The sequence below is a fragment of the Sceloporus occidentalis genome, unplaced genomic scaffold (genome assembly GCF_023333645.1).
Source record: "Sceloporus occidentalis isolate IW3139 unplaced genomic scaffold, rSceOcc1.0.p SCAF_1, whole genome shotgun sequence".
NCBI lineage: Eukaryota > Metazoa > Chordata > Lepidosauria > Squamata > Phrynosomatidae > Sceloporus > Sceloporus occidentalis.
The window spans coordinates 48995945-49012904 of NW_028316981.1; the positions used below are offsets into that span (position 1 = coordinate 48995945).

Consider the following 16960-nt stretch of genomic DNA (forward strand, 5'->3'; position numbering starts at 1 on the left):
AAGTGGGGGAAATTTCAGGACTTCTTGGAATCTCTCTGTATTACCCCCTCTGAGGCCAATCTCGGGCATGTACTGGATTGCTCATTCTTTTGACCATTCTGTTAGCTTATCCCCATCTTTGATCTGGTGTTACCTCGGTGAAATTTCTGCCAACTTCCACATCTTTGGGAAAACTTCCTGTTTCCTTAATCCTTCCTTGAAGGGCTGCAAGAATCTCTATCCTCTGCTACACTTTGGTGGAGTCTGGAATTAGTCTTGGGACAACTCTGTGGGAAGTCGTTTGAACCTATGGCTACTCACAGTCTCTGGTTTCTGTCCTGGAAGACTGCTTTCCTGATCACAATTGTTATTGCCAGGCGGGCTGGCAAGCTCTGTGCTCTCTGGGTGCACCATCCGTACTTGAACATCCACAATGATCAGGCCATCCTGAGATCTTATGTTACCATCTTGCCTAAGATGGTATCGGCCTTCCATATCAACCAGGACCTTGATCCTGAAGAACACTTTCAGACTTTGAGAGACCATGGCTCTGTCTTGATTGTAGAGGGCTCTAGCCTTTTACATCAACAGTACTGTGACCTTTTGGGCCTCACAAAATCTCTTTCTGTTAGAATCCTGTAGTATTCTACCAGATGTATTCTACTGTGGATGCTGGGGGGATGGGTTGCGCTTTGCATAGCTTGTAGAGATGGTGATATGGAGTAGGCTGGACCAGGTGTGAGTTATCTAGTGTCCTTGAGAGGCTGGCCTGCAGAGACTTGGAATGCAGTTTCATTTCTCAGGGGATAGGGATGGAGGATGGGAACTAGTGCTGGGAAGGAGGGGTCCTGTTGCGCGGGCTTTTGCTAGGGGTGGAGTGCTTTGGATTCGGGGGGAACTTATGCATTGCTTTGGCTGGGAGCGGTCAGTCTCAGCTCAGAAGCTGAGTGATGCGACATCGCTGATTTTGGAGCCTTCAATAAAGTTCAGTTGTTTCAATAAACAAGCTGACTGATTGATTGTCCAGGATTCTGGTCCGCACTCTGACACTTTCTGTGCTACTTTTCAACAAAGAAGGGATTGCCTGTTTTGTCACAGCGCTTCTTGAAGTGGGTGGCATCTCTCATTCATCTACCATATGAACAGACTTGAAAGGATCCTCCAGTTTGGATTCGAGCCCATTCCACTTGGGCCACTGCCACATTTTCTGCCTTCTTGGCTGGGATGCCACGTGAGGACATTTGTCGGGCACCTATTGGATCACAGCCCATGACCTTTATAACTCACTAGAGATTGGACCTGAATATTGGGTTGACACTGCTTTTGGGAGAGTTACGGTTAATTTCAATTTATCTTGAATGTAGCTTTGACATTTTGGCTTCTATACTTTGTTTTGATATTTCAAGGTACAGCGCGCCTGCGTCATACGCGGGTGTGCTTTACGCGGCTTGAGCATACGTGCTCAAGCCGTGGTGCGTGCGTGGGGCGGAAGGGGCGGCGTGTCCCATTCAATTGAATGGGTGCGCGCGCCCGTTGCGCCCTGTGCGCCACCGTGCACGAGCCCCATTGTTTCCAATGGGGCTTGAGCATAGGCGGAAATCGCCTTACGCGGAGGGATCCGTAACGGATCCCCGCGTAAGGCGAGGACCCACTGTATTTCCATCCCTTGAAACTGCTTCTGCACCATTATTGCCTTGAATGAATGGGAGGTATATGCTCATGTTTCATACTGATATCTTGCATTTCACTTACTGTTCAGTAAACTTTTCACTTGTTTGCATTGATATTCCTGCCTCCTTGTGTAGCTTGTGAGTCTCCCATTTGTGTGAGTCACAGAGACAATGGAGAAGGACAGGGTACATACTTGTAACTGTAATTCTTCAATTCTTCCTCCACTAGTCGTGTTCTACCTGTCTTATGAATTGCTGCATTGGCATCCATGGAACTGACCACTTGAAGAACTACAGTTATGGGTATGCAACCTGTTCTTATCCATGCTCCATCATCTTTTAGAGCAGTTATTCAGGGTACACTGGGCAACATAATGAATAGAGGGTAATACTGAAAATTTACTGATTTGCCTTGTGCAAGTAAATGTTTTTACTATTAAAAAGCTACAGTGCAATAGAACTTAATGGCTTGTTGCCTAACTGGTTCTATGTTGCAGAAGCATCACCTCAGATGATACAGTTTTGGCTAATTTCCTGTCTATTCTGGACCTTAAATCTTCAAAAATCTTCACCAGAAAAGATAAGAGAGGGATAGGATGGATGAGTGGCATTAGGTTTTGAGAGAGAAAGCAAAATCTGGCAAAATTGCCTTCTTCCTCCAGTGGAAGCTTCCAACTGAATTAATTTTCTCTTTGTAAAAAAGAGCTCAGGATCCATTCCATGTATTTGTTTTATCTATTTTGTGAGATATTTATGTATGTATTCAGTTTAAAGGGAAGCAGTTATTTGCTTGAAAATGTTGTAATCTTCTCTCTCAGTATTAGAGCATATTAACATGACAAAAGCAGCTAGTATACTCAACACTATATAGAACTGTAAACACCAAGATGCTTATTGTAAACTGAATATTTGTGTCCATAAAGATTCATCACTGTATTAAGCAGAGCAGGTTTTAGAAATGTAAAAAACTGTGGCTTATTTAGGATGTTGAGATTACATTCTAAACTCCTGTAATGTATTCAGGATTTGTAATTGAATATTGCTATCTTCCAAAGTACAGCATAGCTTGTAAAAATGAAAAACCAATGAAATACAACAGCTTAAAAAACCTTTTGAGAAAACATCAGATATAAGTAACAGAATTAATACTAATCATCATCAGTAAGAACTTGACAGGTTTGTCCACATATCCGCAGCCTCACATTCACCTATCTTATTTCTCTGAACAGATATATATATAGGGGGGCAGTCTATATATATAGGGGGGCACTCTTCAGTCCAAAAGGCACTGCAGAAATAATCCAGTCTGAGACTGCTTTAACTCTCCTGGCTCAATGCTAGGAAATTCTGGGAACTGATTCAGGGAACTGTAGTTTTGTGAAACATTTACCATTCTCTGTAAGAGAGCTTTGCTGCCACAATAAACTACAGTTCCTAGGATTCCCTAGAAGGGCAGTTAAAGCGGTCTCAAACTGGATTATTTCTGCAGTGTGCTTTGAATTTAAGTCTCCAAACCAAATATCCTTCAGTACACTAATAAAGATGTAGATGTGTGCATGTCTTCACTTTGTATGGTGTTCCCAGACTGCTGCGGGCTCTGTAAGTCAAAGTCACTGTGTGTGTCTTCAAGTCACTTGTTAACATATGGCGACCCCATGAAGTTCATATGGTTTTCTTACACAATGAATATTCCGGGGTGGTTTTGCCAGTTCCTTCCTCTGAAATGTAGTCCACAGCACCTGGTATTTGTTGATGGCCTCCCATCCATCTGACCCTGCTTAGCTTCCAAGATGAGATCTGATGCCTTTTAGGGTATTTAGGCCCCCTTAGGGCCATTTATCACAAACTTTATCTGAAGGTCTCTGGCAAGCATTTTATAGTAGCTTAAAACATTTTGAAAGGGAAACCCCTGCAGAGTGCTTTGCTCTAGTCTACTCTTGGGAGCACAAAGGTACAGTTGACAATGGTGGGAATTCCAGTTCCCTAGGAACAGGTAGAGGAGATATATCAAATAAGCTTCTGGCCAAAGCTGACATACGGTTTTATTAAAGTATTAAACCAGGATAAAGATGTTTCCATAGATTACACATTTAATTCAATGTGCATTTGTGGAGACACTGCTGAGCACAGTAGCTATTATTCAGATTGTCACCTTGATCTTTTCTGGATTTATTATCAGTCGGTGAGCTTCAGCTATTTGACCATGTATCTGTTCTTAGATGTTCAGTCAATGAAGTGATGAATAGTCATGTTCCAAGCATAACTTCATATGAATGTTAAACAACATAGGGAGATAATCCTGACCCCTGCATAACATTTGTATCCAAATTATTGAACAGAAAGCTTTTTCTCATGACGATACAAAATTCTCTCATTGTCCCCCAGAGTTCCTCACATCGTGTTAAGTAAGCTTCTGATAGAAGGTCCATTGTTTTCAATGGGAGTGATCGGGCAGCATGCACCAGTAAATTATCTCAGTTTTCAAGAATTCTGGCTTACTGTGACTTATGAACATATACATTGTATCTCAAGGGTACATAAGGCAGCATGGGGCAAATACAAACAAATATTCTCTGCTTGAATTATAATATGACTATAGACGTAAGGTTAAATTTATTGCAGAGTTTGCTTAATGTTACTGATTTTTAATGTGCTTGCTATAACTTTGTAATTTGTTTTGCCTGTGGCATATTCATTCCAGGTATTCTATTAGAAATTCCTTTTTTTTCTTGTGTAAAAACTAACGTGTATAAACAGCATTTGTAGCCATTGCCATTTATTTTAGTTCACAATAATAATTTTTGTGTTTAGTCTACATGGCAAATAAACCATAGTCACACATTGATGACTACTGTATTTTTGAGTGTAAAAAATTAGCACATGCTGATGTATACTATTTTTCTTCCTGTGTTTTCATAGGCGTTTACCAGAGTGCGAGATCTTCAGTATCTAGAACTGATAAGCAGCATTGAGGTAAAGAAAAAGAAAAAAAATTGTAGAAGTGTGAACTGAGATCAAACATGCTTGTTTGTTTAGACCAAAATTTAAGTGGTTGCCTTCTATACACATAATGACCATCTCACACAAGCTGCTGCACCTCTTCCAGGATTGTGAAGCAGCAGCAAAGGAACCAACACAAAGTCATTGTCATCCCGAAGGGAAGGCTGCATGTTTAAGCTACCAGTTTCTGGATTCTTTGGAGTTCTTTGAGACAAGTGCTCTGACATGACTAGCTTTGAAGATTGTGTGTTCTGTAGCACAGATTCTTGCTAAAGCCTAGATTACCTTGGCTCTGAGCATGCTGCCGCCACCACTACCAAAACCTGGATTGAAGAAATAGACTGCTTAGAGCCAGCAGCCTTACCCTCATGATGTCAATTTCATCTTTGTTTCTTCCTTGGCCACTGCTGCACTTGCAGTCCTTTTCCTCCTGATGACTCCACTGACATCCAATAGAATCTCGCCTTTATTATTTATTTATTCTATGTCTCAGGCACCTTTCAAGACCACAGCCTTCCTTGATTCTGTGCTTAGTGTGGAATCCATATAGCACAGTATTAAAGGAACAATGAATCTATTCAGATGAAAAAAGTGCCAAAAACCTTTGATTTGGAACGATGATTGATATACACCAACTTTGATCTACTTCTATAACAGAAACTTAATGAAAAAATGGGAAAAGGCCCAAATATTCAATTATAACTGTTACAATGCTGTAGACTCCTCTGGCTTGTTTCAAAGTATTTTATAAATAGGAATTAATTAAGTCTTACATCATCCTCTTGAGATAGGTAATTATTTTTATCTCCATTTTGCAGAGCAGGGGACTGGCACAGAGGTACTGTGATTTTCCCAAGGTCACATGACAAATCAGTGACAGCTGGGAGTAAAATTTGGGGCTTGCAGTTTTCATGTTGTGCTCTTAACCTATTCAGATTCCTAGCCCATGACTTGATAGATTTTTAATTAAAGAAGAATCTAAAGGAAAAACAAGTCTGCCACCACTCTGACCTTCTTGTAGGATACTATAATAATGGAAAATATGTAGGTCCACAATGAAAAGTCTAAAGGGAATCTTTTGTGCAGATTTTAATTGGGGTTCCTGTCTCCTGTGTAGGGATGCAATCTTTGCAGCCTTACTGAGGCAATGTGTCCTTGTTTTATCACAGTGCCAGAAGCAGTTCACTACAGATATGAATTGCATCAGATGCAGGAAGCAGTGCCACTGTTATAATTCTTTTTATGAACCATGAAAAAATAAAAGTGCACTCAAATTACTGAATTAGCCTCTCATCTGCCCTGTTGTACAGAGTCTCTTGGCCAGTCATCATGCCTGAAAATGAATGGGAAAGGTTCTCAAACTGTCTGGAACAGCTTTGTGTAGCAAAACCCTCTGGATTTGAGAGTGGTTCCATAAGTGATTGCCTGTTCATTGCTCCCCTTCTTTCAGCTCACAGCTTTCTAATTATCAGGCAGTTTAGGAGTGAAATTACCCTTGTTGGTATTTCAGGATTATTTTGAAGCTTGGTCAGCATTAGTTTGTTTAAGGTAAATTAAACTTTTCCAGCAGAATTTATCTGTGGCAGATTCTGTCAAATGAAAAAAAAAAGCAGAGCTTCAGGGCCCCATAAAATTCTTTCAGAGTTTACATTTATTGAACTTTTGATATATGGAAACAACCTAGCTGCCTTGTTCAGATCAATGCAGAAGTAGAAAAAGTTACTTTTTTGCCCCACCTAGCGTACACCAGCAAGCGTGACCAGTAGCCATGCTTACTAGGGGATTCTGGGAACTGGGTTCCAAAAATAATGTTTCCAATCTCTTTCTGATTCAGTTACCTAGATAATGCTAGGAGGCCCAGAGGGCAATGATTTCTTGGCAAACAGCTTTAAACAGTTAAATAAATAAATAAAATATTTTTTAATTTATATCCTGCCTCTTTGTCCGAGACAAAGAGGCAGCTTACAAGTTTAAACTGTACAATCCCAGATCCCACTATCCCACCCCCTCTAAAATAATGGTTAAACAATTCACAATTTAAAACATACTTTAAAATTAACAAATTAGACAATGGCTATAGCAGATTCAGAGGGGTAACGGTTTCCGATTTTGGTGGCCAGTTATCTATTCGGGAAAGGCCTGCTGGAAGAGATCCATCTTAACAGCTTTTTTAAAGCTGTCCAGGTTGATAATGTGATGGATCTCCTCTGGCAGGCCGTTCCATAATCTGGGAGCGGTAGCTGAAAAGGTCCTCTGAGTGGTTGCAGACAGCCTAGTTTTCAGGTTTATTTTACCTCTGAACTGGGAGGTTCCACTTTGCCATCATGACCAATACACACTGAATGATTGATTCTCAAGGGAATATGTTTTACACCAAACATATTTGCCTCACTTTCGAAGTGCCCAAGGACCCAGTATTTAATTCTTCTAGACAGAGCATCCATAGCAGTTGAGAATTCTGAATGTTTTTAGATTTGTAGTTTAGCTGGGTACTGAGAGTTCTGTGGTAGAGGGCTCTAGTCCACTCCCCAAAATTACAATACTAAAACCCTTTACCAAATAATTCTAACTACCACATCATCATATCTCACATTCTATACGGCAGAGCCATGGTGTTAAAGTGATATCATGCTGGTGTAACAGAAATACACGTTACTTGTGACCTTACTGGGGATGTGACTCAGTGACTTGTATCTAAGCTCCAACTGATGCCCTTCTGTGACTTTTGTATTTTTGTTAATTTTTCAACTCCTTGCTGTATAGAACAGCAGTTTTGGTTTTCTCTTTTCCCCTCAGTTTATCAAAACCATTTTGCCTTAAGGTTTTTTTCCCCATTTGAAGATTGTGTATTTTTCTTTCTTGAGAACACAGAAAAGCCCTAAAAAATCATCATCACGTTTGCTATGAGAAACAGAATTGATAAAATGTGTTTATGATTCTGTGAGTCAGGAAAGAGAAATATCTTCCACTTTCTTCAGCAAATATCTAGTACATCTTTTTCATAGATACTCAGCAATCTGGTAGCCCTCCCAAGTGAGTCTAAATCCTTCAAAACTAGGCATTCCCCCCATCCCCATATCCAGTGGGAATTATTTTAGTGCCATTAGTAAATAACAAACAGGTGATCACAAGCAAAACAAAATATGCTTGAGCTGCATCTTGTAATAATGTGTAAAATGAGCCATTAAGATACATGAAAAAAAGATCTTATACTGTTGAGAGCAGGGAGGAATAGAGGTCTATCCTATTATTATTATTACACTGTCAATTGGATCCTCCAAAAAACCCACCATATCATCCGCAAAAATTTGTAGTTTGTATCTAAACCCATATATACTTGGACACTTGATTCTTTCTTCTTTTCTAATTCATCTGGCTAGAATTTCCATTATAGTTATGAATAATAGTGAGGATAGTGGGCAGCCCTATTGGAGGAGCCCTGGTGGTGCAGTGGTTAAATGCCTATATTGCAGCCACTCACTCAAAACCATAAGGTTGCAAGTTCAATACCAGCGAAAGGGCACAAGCTCGACTCAAGCTTGCATCCTTCCAAGGTCGCTAAAATGAGTACCCAGATTGTTGGGGTAATTAGCTTACAGTTGTAAACCACTTAGACACTGTTAGTTCAGTATGAAGCGGTATATAAATGAAGGTGTTTGTTTGTCTGGTACCTCTTTTTATTTCAAATGGTTTGGGTTTTTTTCTCCGTTTATTATTATCTGTGCTGTCTGATTTTGGTAGATCATCTGTATCCAACCTATAAAATTCCCCCCAGATCCATTTTATTAGAACTTCCTTCATAAAGTCCCAATTTACTTTATCAAAGGCTTTTCCATATCTTAAGAACACCATAGCCAATTTCCTCTTGTTGTGTTTTTCATCGTATTCTGAAATATCAGCTACAATTCTTATATTTTCTTTCATTTGGGGCCCAGGTAAAAATCCCGTTTGATCCTCTTCAATCCATTCATTTAATACCTTCTTTAGTCTTTATGCTAAAATTAGTGTGAATATTTTATAATCATTATTTAGTAAGGAAGTGGGTCTGTAATTTTGTGGTTCTGTATTGTCTTTGTTTTCATTCGGTATTAAAGTTATTACCGCATTTCCCCATGATTTTGGTCTGTTATTTTGATTTATCTTCACTATCCTTTGAAATTGAATCGATAATAGGCTGTTAATCCATCTGTACCAGATGCTTTGCCTGGTTTTGATCTTTTAATCACTTTGATGATCTTCATTTGAGTAATTGGCATGTTCAATAATTCTTGGTGCTGTTTTGAAATTTGTGGAATCTCTTTCCTCTCCAAATAATCTTCCATTTCTCTTTTTTCTTTCATTGTCCAATTTAGAATAATTTGGAGTAATACTTGTGAATATACTGTGTGTGTGTGTGTGTGTGTGTCTTCTCTTCTATGAATTTGATTCCTGGGTTCCAGGGTTGAGCTTTGCATCCTTCCTTAGTTCGCTAAAATGAATATCCAGGTTTTTGGGGCAATTAGCTTACATGTTGTAAACTGCTTAGAGACTACTTAGTTCAGTATGAATCAGCATAAAAATATAAATGTTATTGCTTTTGCTATTAATTGAAAAGAGGTGAAAGAGAAAACAGTGTCTTCTACTTCAGTGAAAACACACAATGGGAAGAAACAGGAAGCTCTGTTTCTGTTCCCCCATAGCTCCTCAAGCTTCAAAAAGAAGTCCACAGTGTCTGTGCAAATATTGGTCTTGAAACTTAATGGGGGTAATTAAGCATCCCACATTCATACTAGACTACTAAGCTGCCTTCTTTTCACTCAAAACATGTTATTCACTTGGAGTACATGACAGCCAAATTTTGGCTAGAGCAGGGTACATGATAGCCAAATTTTTCAGTCTTTCATTATGTTCTTGTCAGATTAAATTTTCTTCTAGCCTAGATAGTTGTACCTCAGATATGAAATGAAAAAGTTGTAGCCTAAGCTTTCAAGGGAGTAGACTAAGTATGTGGAAGCTTATGTTACAACTTCTTTTACTCAGGTAGTCTCAGAGGTGCTACAAGCTCCCTTTGCATACTAGATAGTTGTTCTTGTCTGCCTTCATTTGTGATTTATGGCAACCTTAAGGCAAACCTTGCATGGAGTTTTCTTGGCAAGATTTGTTCAAAGGGGTTTCCCCATTGCCTTCCTCTGAGACTGAGAGTGTGACATACCCACGGTCCCCCAGCAGGTTTCCATGGCTGAGCAGTGATTCGAACCCTGGTCTCTGGAGTCATAGTCAACACTCAAACCATGCTAGCTCTCATAGTATGACAATTTTTGACAGCAATTTGATAAATTTCAACACAATTAGCTATTATGAGATTGAAACAGGATAGCAAGATGTGATTTGGAATTAAATGTTTGCACACTAAAAGAAAGATTGTGTTTATATAATCATATAAAATTTGTGGTTATAGAAATTCAACATTCACATTTCTCACAGAGTTAATGGGCATAACGTCATCATGCCCTAATTTTATTGAGTTGAACACATCTGTGCAGTTTGCACATTATATTTCTTTTCAGAGTTTGCTGGAAGACTGACCTCCCCCCCCAAAAAAAAAACAAAACAAAAACAAACAAACAAAACAAAACAAAAACACCAGATAGACTTACTTGAATAAGTTAACAGGAGTTCTAGATGTTGTTATTTTCAGTTAACAGCATTCCAGTATACTCTCATTGTTCTTCTGCAATTTTACTTAATGGAGAAACTGTTTAGGAAAAAAGAAGTTACCTTTCAGTGTAGCAGCTGTTGGAGAACTCAGTCTGGAAGCACCTTGGTTAAGGATTCAGTAAGTTAAGGAAACCATTTTTCTGAAACACATGAGGCAAGAGATGAGCCTGGGAAGCCATGAAACTCACACTGGATCCTTCAACCGTATTTCATGTTTTGCTGTGTCTTATAAGAACTGCTCTATTTTATGCTGCCATACACTAGCGGCATCTGATGAAACAGACTGTAATTCCCAGAAAAGTTTGTACAGTGGACCCTTGTTATACGCTGGGCTTTGGTTCCAAGATCCCCTGTGTATAACAAAATCCATGGATGCTCAAGTCCCACTAAATATAATGACATAGCAAAACGGTGTCCCTTATAAAAAATGGAAAATCAAGGTTTGATATTTGAAATTTATACTTTTTTTGAACATTTTCAAACTGGATGTTTCAAGCCATGTATAAAAAATCCGTGTATAAGAAGGGCCAACTGTACCATAATAACGTTTAGTCTTTAGGATGGCACAAGCCTCTGTGTTAGACTAACAGAACTGCACCTCTGCAAATTGTTACTAAGGAAAGATACTTGTCATACAAGTAGTGATTTGCATTTTCTTTTTTAAAAAATGTGTAAATGTTCAGTCTCTTTTTTGGTATCCATATTTGCATCCCCTGAGGAAACCCAAAGCCAAACTCTCACCTCAGTCCAATGTCTCTCGAGGGGATGGATTGCTTTTCTGTTCCATGAATGATCATTTCTGCATAACTGGAAATGTTTCTTGTTACAGAGGTTGGGAGGAACAAAGAGAATTTGATCACTTTCAGAATTAAATGTTCCTGCTTTGCAGAACAATAAGAAGTAAGCAGAAGAGAATAGGAATTGATTTCTTCAGTGGGTAAAATAGAATAAAGAGAGACTGTTTCCATTTCTGACTAATCGTTGTGGAGGATTAGAGGAGAGAAAAGGCAAGATGATCGGGGTGGCAGGTATCATGTATTAAACTATTAGATGCTTCCTGGATAATGGAGAGGTTGTGAACAATATCAATAGATATATTTTAATCATTGTGTTAAGATATCAGGATATTAAATTCTTTCACATGGCACTGGGTTTAGTAAGGCCAGTTTCAGCATAACTGATAGGAAATGCCAGCAATACTAAGTAATAAAAGGCTTGTAAGTGGTACACTGTGCTTTTTAAATCACATCAATATCCTTAGAGCTTACTTCCCTTTCTGACAGGATTGAAAGACAGAATGATTCTTTGAACAGCTAAAGAGGTAATCCAGGTGGTTTGCTCAGCCTTTCATTTCAGATATTTAATGGCAAAAGTATGTGAGTAATATTGTTAAGGCCATTGCTTTTAAATGAATGTGGTGTACTTAGAGGAGCAAGTGATTTTATTTGGATCCTGACAGCACTTTTGTTGGAGGTGTGTGCATACACACACAAACATGAATGTAAATACAAATACAATTCACACATATTGTCCAAGAAGTTTCATCTAATGACTGGAAACTGGTTGTGGTCCTGCTGATGGGCTATGCATTTCAAGCAGGTGATAGCCAGTTAAGGGTAATACTTCCTAAAGACTTAGATTTGTTTCACTAGGAGTGGGACATAGGTTTGTTCCTCTTTTTGGATGGTATTTTTATTTCTTCTTCGTGGTCTCTGCGAATCATACAAATGGGTTTCACTGCGCCTGCACAGTGCTGCTCGGATACTTCTGGAATCACTGGGCAAAGTAGACTTTGCAACTTATGGCAACTTTTTGGCAGTAATCCCGCCCACCCTTTATAAGGCCCCTGCTTTCCCGCTCTTTCCTCGGTTCCTTTCTTCCGCCGCGTTGGTGCTGTTGGAACTTCGCTTGCTCTTGTTCTTCGAATTACTGGACTTGAACTTGGACTGTTTGACTTTGCTGACCTCCCCCTCGCTTGACCTTCGGACCGTTTGACTTCGCTTTCTCTTACTCCTCCGGACTTGTTAGCTTGTTCCCCGACTGCATCCTCGGTTTCCTCCGACGCTGTCGGGCATTCTGCAATGTCTCCCCCCTTCAAAAAGTGTGACGTCTGTGGGGGCAAAGTCCCGGTGCAGGACCCGCACTCTTCGTGTCTGCTATGCCTCGGGAAGGACCACGACATGAAGACGTGTTCCCTCTGCAGATCCATGACATCGCAGGCAAGGAAGAATCGTGAGTCCCGATTAACCTCTGCGATCGCCCAGGGAAAGGTTCATGGGGAAGACTCCCGCCTGGCATCAGCCCCATCGGTATCTGCCTCCGTTGAGCCTTCCATGGCCCGCGATAGCCCGGCGAGCGCTTCCTCCGCACCTCCGGCCGTGCCCGGGTTGACTCACCAAGTGGCCCGTGACCCAGATAGGTCCAGAGCCACCGACAAACTCCCTAAGCGCCCCCACAAACAGTCGGGGACAGAGGGGTCGGCACCCATTGCTCCCACTAAGGCGCCGTGTGTCGTCTCCACCTCATCTTCCAAATCGAGGCGCGACTCGGACTCAGTGGCCGCTTTGGGCTCGAAGCCGCCTAAGGTGCCAAAGAAGGATGTTAGGGAGCCAAAGGCAAAGGACCCTAAGCTGATAACTGGGTCCGCCAATTCCAGGACCGACCCCAAGGCTTCAACCTCCACTACTGTAGCCACGCCAGACAGGAGTGACAAGACAAAGCCAACAAAACCCTCGGGTCCCTCCATTGTCTCCGACCTGGAAGTTAACCCATTCTTCCTCCCGGAGACCCCGAGAGCTCCTAAAAGAAAGCCCAAGACACCGGAGCCTTCTAAGGCCCAGGACCCGTTGCAGGTGGCCCCGAAAGGAGCCAAGCTATCGGGCGACTCCTCCTCTAAGAAGGTGTCCAAGGATTCGGGCCATCCCTCTCCATCCAAGCGCCGTCGTTCCCAGGACCGACAGAGCTCTAGGTCATCAAAGGAAAAGCGATCCCCGACCCGGGGCAAGGTCCCTCACTTGACCCCAGCCCTGTCGGGCATCACCACGCTGCCCTTTGATGATCAGGAGGAGAGCGCCTCACGGATACGGGACCATTCACCCACTCCAATGCCGAGCCAGCCTGTGGAAGGGCCTTCCAACATCGATTCCAACGAGGGAGTCGCTGACGACGTCTTCTACGACTCCGAGTCGGGCAGATACTATATGGCGGTCTCCATGGACACGGCCATTAGGAGGTTTAAGGCCAAACCCCAGGCTCGGTTGACCTGCGACCACCCCTCCAAGGCGCCAGAGCCAAAGTCAAAGCCTAGCAGGCCGGCACGCAGTGAGCCACAGCCGGGACCTTCCGACCCTAGACCCCGAGCAGCAGCTCCAGCTCGAGCCCCGGTCAGGGAGCCGACACCTCTGGACCAGTTGGAACCGGACTCGAATGCAGAGACTGTCATATCGTCTGGCTGCCCATCAGATGATGACCTCTCGCCACAGGACTCTCCCCAGGACATGCATCGCCCTGAGCCAGCTTCCCCCACGGATGACCTCAGGACATTTAATGAGCATGTCATTAAGATGTCAAGGGCTCTTGACATTGATTTACAATACCCGGAAGACACGGCCAAGGACCCTGTAGAACGCCGCGTTCATGGTCGGGTCCCGACTCCGCTGTCTATCCTGCTTCTCCCATCCCTGGAGTCAATCATCAAACGGTCTTGGGACTCCCCGGCTTCCCTGGTAGGAACCTCGAGAAAAATCGAATCCCTCTACAGGGTTTCCCCAGCGAGTTGTTCATGGCTCTCCAACCATGCGAGGCAGAACTCGGCCATTGTGGAAGGGGCCCAGCTCAATTCTGCCCATAAACAGGCCACGTCTCCCATGGACCGAGAAGCCCACAAGGTCGACGGCCTCGCTAAGAAGGCTTACTCAGCTGCTTCGTTGGCGGTAAAAGCTATCAACTATACCGCCTGTATGGGAGCCTACATCCAGGCTCTGATGGAGGACATTTCTCCCCTGATCCTGGACATACCAGATGACACCCAGAGGAGACGGTTGAGATCAGGGACGAGACCCACTCCATTGGGGGTTGGCTCATCACAGCCTCGCACAATGTGGCCGACTGCGCAGGAAGAGCAATGTCGGCTTCGCTGGCTCTCCGGCGCCACGCCTGGCTACGTGGGACCGACCTGACTCCCGGTGTCAAGACCGCCATTGAGGACATGCCGTTGGATGATTCGGGCTTGTTCCATTCCGAGACCGACGATCGTCTCAATAGGAAATTCAAGCTCAAGGCGGCAGCCAAAAAGCACGGTATGTCCTCCTCCTCTACTCCTCAGTTCCGGAGAAGGCAACGCCAGTGGCAACCCCAAGGCCAACAGTTCAGACCCTTCCAACAAGACCGACAGGGTCAGCACCAGGGTTCTCAACGCCCTAGGTACCCGTCGCACTCCTCCTCTTCCTCGGGCAGACGAGGTCCTCCGGGCCGGTACCGTAAAACCCACCGGCAGGAGACTGATCAGGCCAAGAAAAGAGCCTTATGGGACCCCGCATACTTTGTCACCCCATCGCCTTTCTTCTTGGACATCCTGAGGCCCTTTGTTAACACCTGGGCCTCGATAACATCTGACTCTTGGGCCCTTAACATCGTCCGCAGGGGTTATGCCCTTGAGTTCAAGGAACTTCCCCCAACGGGGACCTTTATTCCTACCCCACCCTCGGACACCCTTCTCGACGAAGTGCGCTGTTTGTTACAAAACGGGGCCATATCCCCAATACAAACGGTCCATTGGCCACGATGCTTTTTTTTCAGATATTTTACGGTACCGAAACCGGATGGTGGTGTCAGACCCATCCTGGACCTAAGACACCTGAATTGTTTCCTCCGGTACCATCTTTTCCGCATGGTGACTCTGGCTTCTATTTTGCCTCTCCTTCACCAGGGCCTGTGGTTCGCGACTGTTGATCTGAAGGATGCCTACTTTCACATTGGAATCCGAGAGTCCCACAGAAGATTCCTCGCCTTCGCCGTCGGCTCTGTCGCATACCACTACAACGTTCTTCCCTTCGGCTTGTCGACGGCACCCAGGGTCTTCACCAAGTACCTGGCTCCGGTGGTCGCTTATCTCCATCAAAGGGGCTACCGATGATGTGGACAAGATCCTCGGAAATGTTCGGAAGGCAACCTGCTCTCTCGATCCCTGTCCCTCATGGTTAGCAGCGCAGGGGGGACCGGCAGCAACTTCGTTGCTGCGACGGATTATTAATACATCTTTGAGGGAAGGGCAATTTCCATCTGAATTAAAATTGGCCATCGTAAAACCTTTGTTAAAAAAGCCCTCCCTCGACCCCCTGGTACACAATAATTATCGGCCAGTTTCGCTGCTGCCATTTTTGGGGAAGGTGATCGAGAGGGCGGTTGCAATCCAGCTTCAGTCGGTCTTGGATGAAACGGATTATCTGGACCCATTTCAAACTGGCTTTCGGGCGGGTTACGGGGTTGAGACGGCCATGGTCGCCTTGGTCGATGATCTCCGTCTGGGCATCGACAGGGGAAGCATGTCCCTGTTGGTGCTCTTGGACATCTCAGCGGCTTTCGATACCATAGACCATGGTATCCTTCTGGAGCGCCTGGCTGAGGTGGGTATCGGGGGCACTGTGCTCCAGTGGTTCCGGTCCTACCTCTCCGGGAGGTTCCAGATGGTGCAGCTGGGAGACGTGTGCTCCGATAAGAGGGCCCTCACAACTGGGGTCCCTCAAGGAGCCATTCTGTCTCCCATGCTATTTAAGATTTACATGAAACCGCTGGGAGAGATCATCCGGAGACATGGGGTGCGGGGTTATCAGTACGCTGATGACACCCAAATAGTTTTCTCTATGTCTCCGACTGATGCAGTGACCGAGGATGGCGTCTCTCCTCTCGTGGCATGCCTGGAGTCAGTAATGGGCTGGATGAGGAAAAAACGACTCAGCCTGAATCCAGAGAAAACGGAGGTACTCGTGATAGGTTCCCCTGGCCCAGGAATGGCGGTAGTTCCACCTGTCCTGAACGGGATCACGCTTCCCGTGAAGGACTCCGTGCGCAGTCTGGGGGTGCTTCTTGATTCGTCGCTTCACCTTACATCTCAGGTGAATGCGACGGTCAGGAACACCTGTTACCAGCTTCGGCTTATTCGCCAGCTGTGCCCATACCTGGCCCAGAGGGACTTAGAAACGGTGGTACATGCTCTGGTAACCTCTAGATTGGATTTCTGCAACGCGCTCTACATGGGGCAACCCTTGTATCATACCCGGAAGCTACAGCTGGTACAGAACATGGCGGCCAGGCTGGTCACTGGTACTTCCAGGACCAGCCACATAACACCGGTGCTCAAAGACCTGCACTGGCTGCCTATTCGCTTCCGGGCACAGTACAAGGTGTTGGTGATTACCTATAAAGCCCTACATGGCTTGGGCCCAGGATACCTGAAGGACCGCCTCTCCCCATACATTCCGCCCCGCACCCTCAGAACTTCTGGGCAGCAATTACTTAGGGTACCTGGGGCTAAACTCTCCTCGACATCGAGGAGGACGTATTCCATCGTTGCCCCGACCCTTTGGAACACGCTGCCCACAGAGCTCCGCTCGGCC

At 44.0% G+C, this 16960-nt stretch overlaps 1 protein-coding gene across 4 annotated transcripts in view; it reads left to right on the forward strand.

Annotated features, from left to right (window-relative positions):
• IFT122 (intraflagellar transport 122) overlaps positions 1-16960 on the forward strand; it is a 107210-nt gene that overhangs the window by 44994 nt on the left and 45256 nt on the right. For all 4 annotated transcript variants that reach the window (XM_089520648.1, XM_089520622.1, XM_089520630.1 and 1 more), the window contains one exon: positions 4569-4622. In XM_089520648.1, the coding sequence (XP_089376774.1) occupies positions 4569-4622 (54 nt within the window). The remainder of the gene's footprint in view (positions 1-4568; positions 4623-16960) is intronic.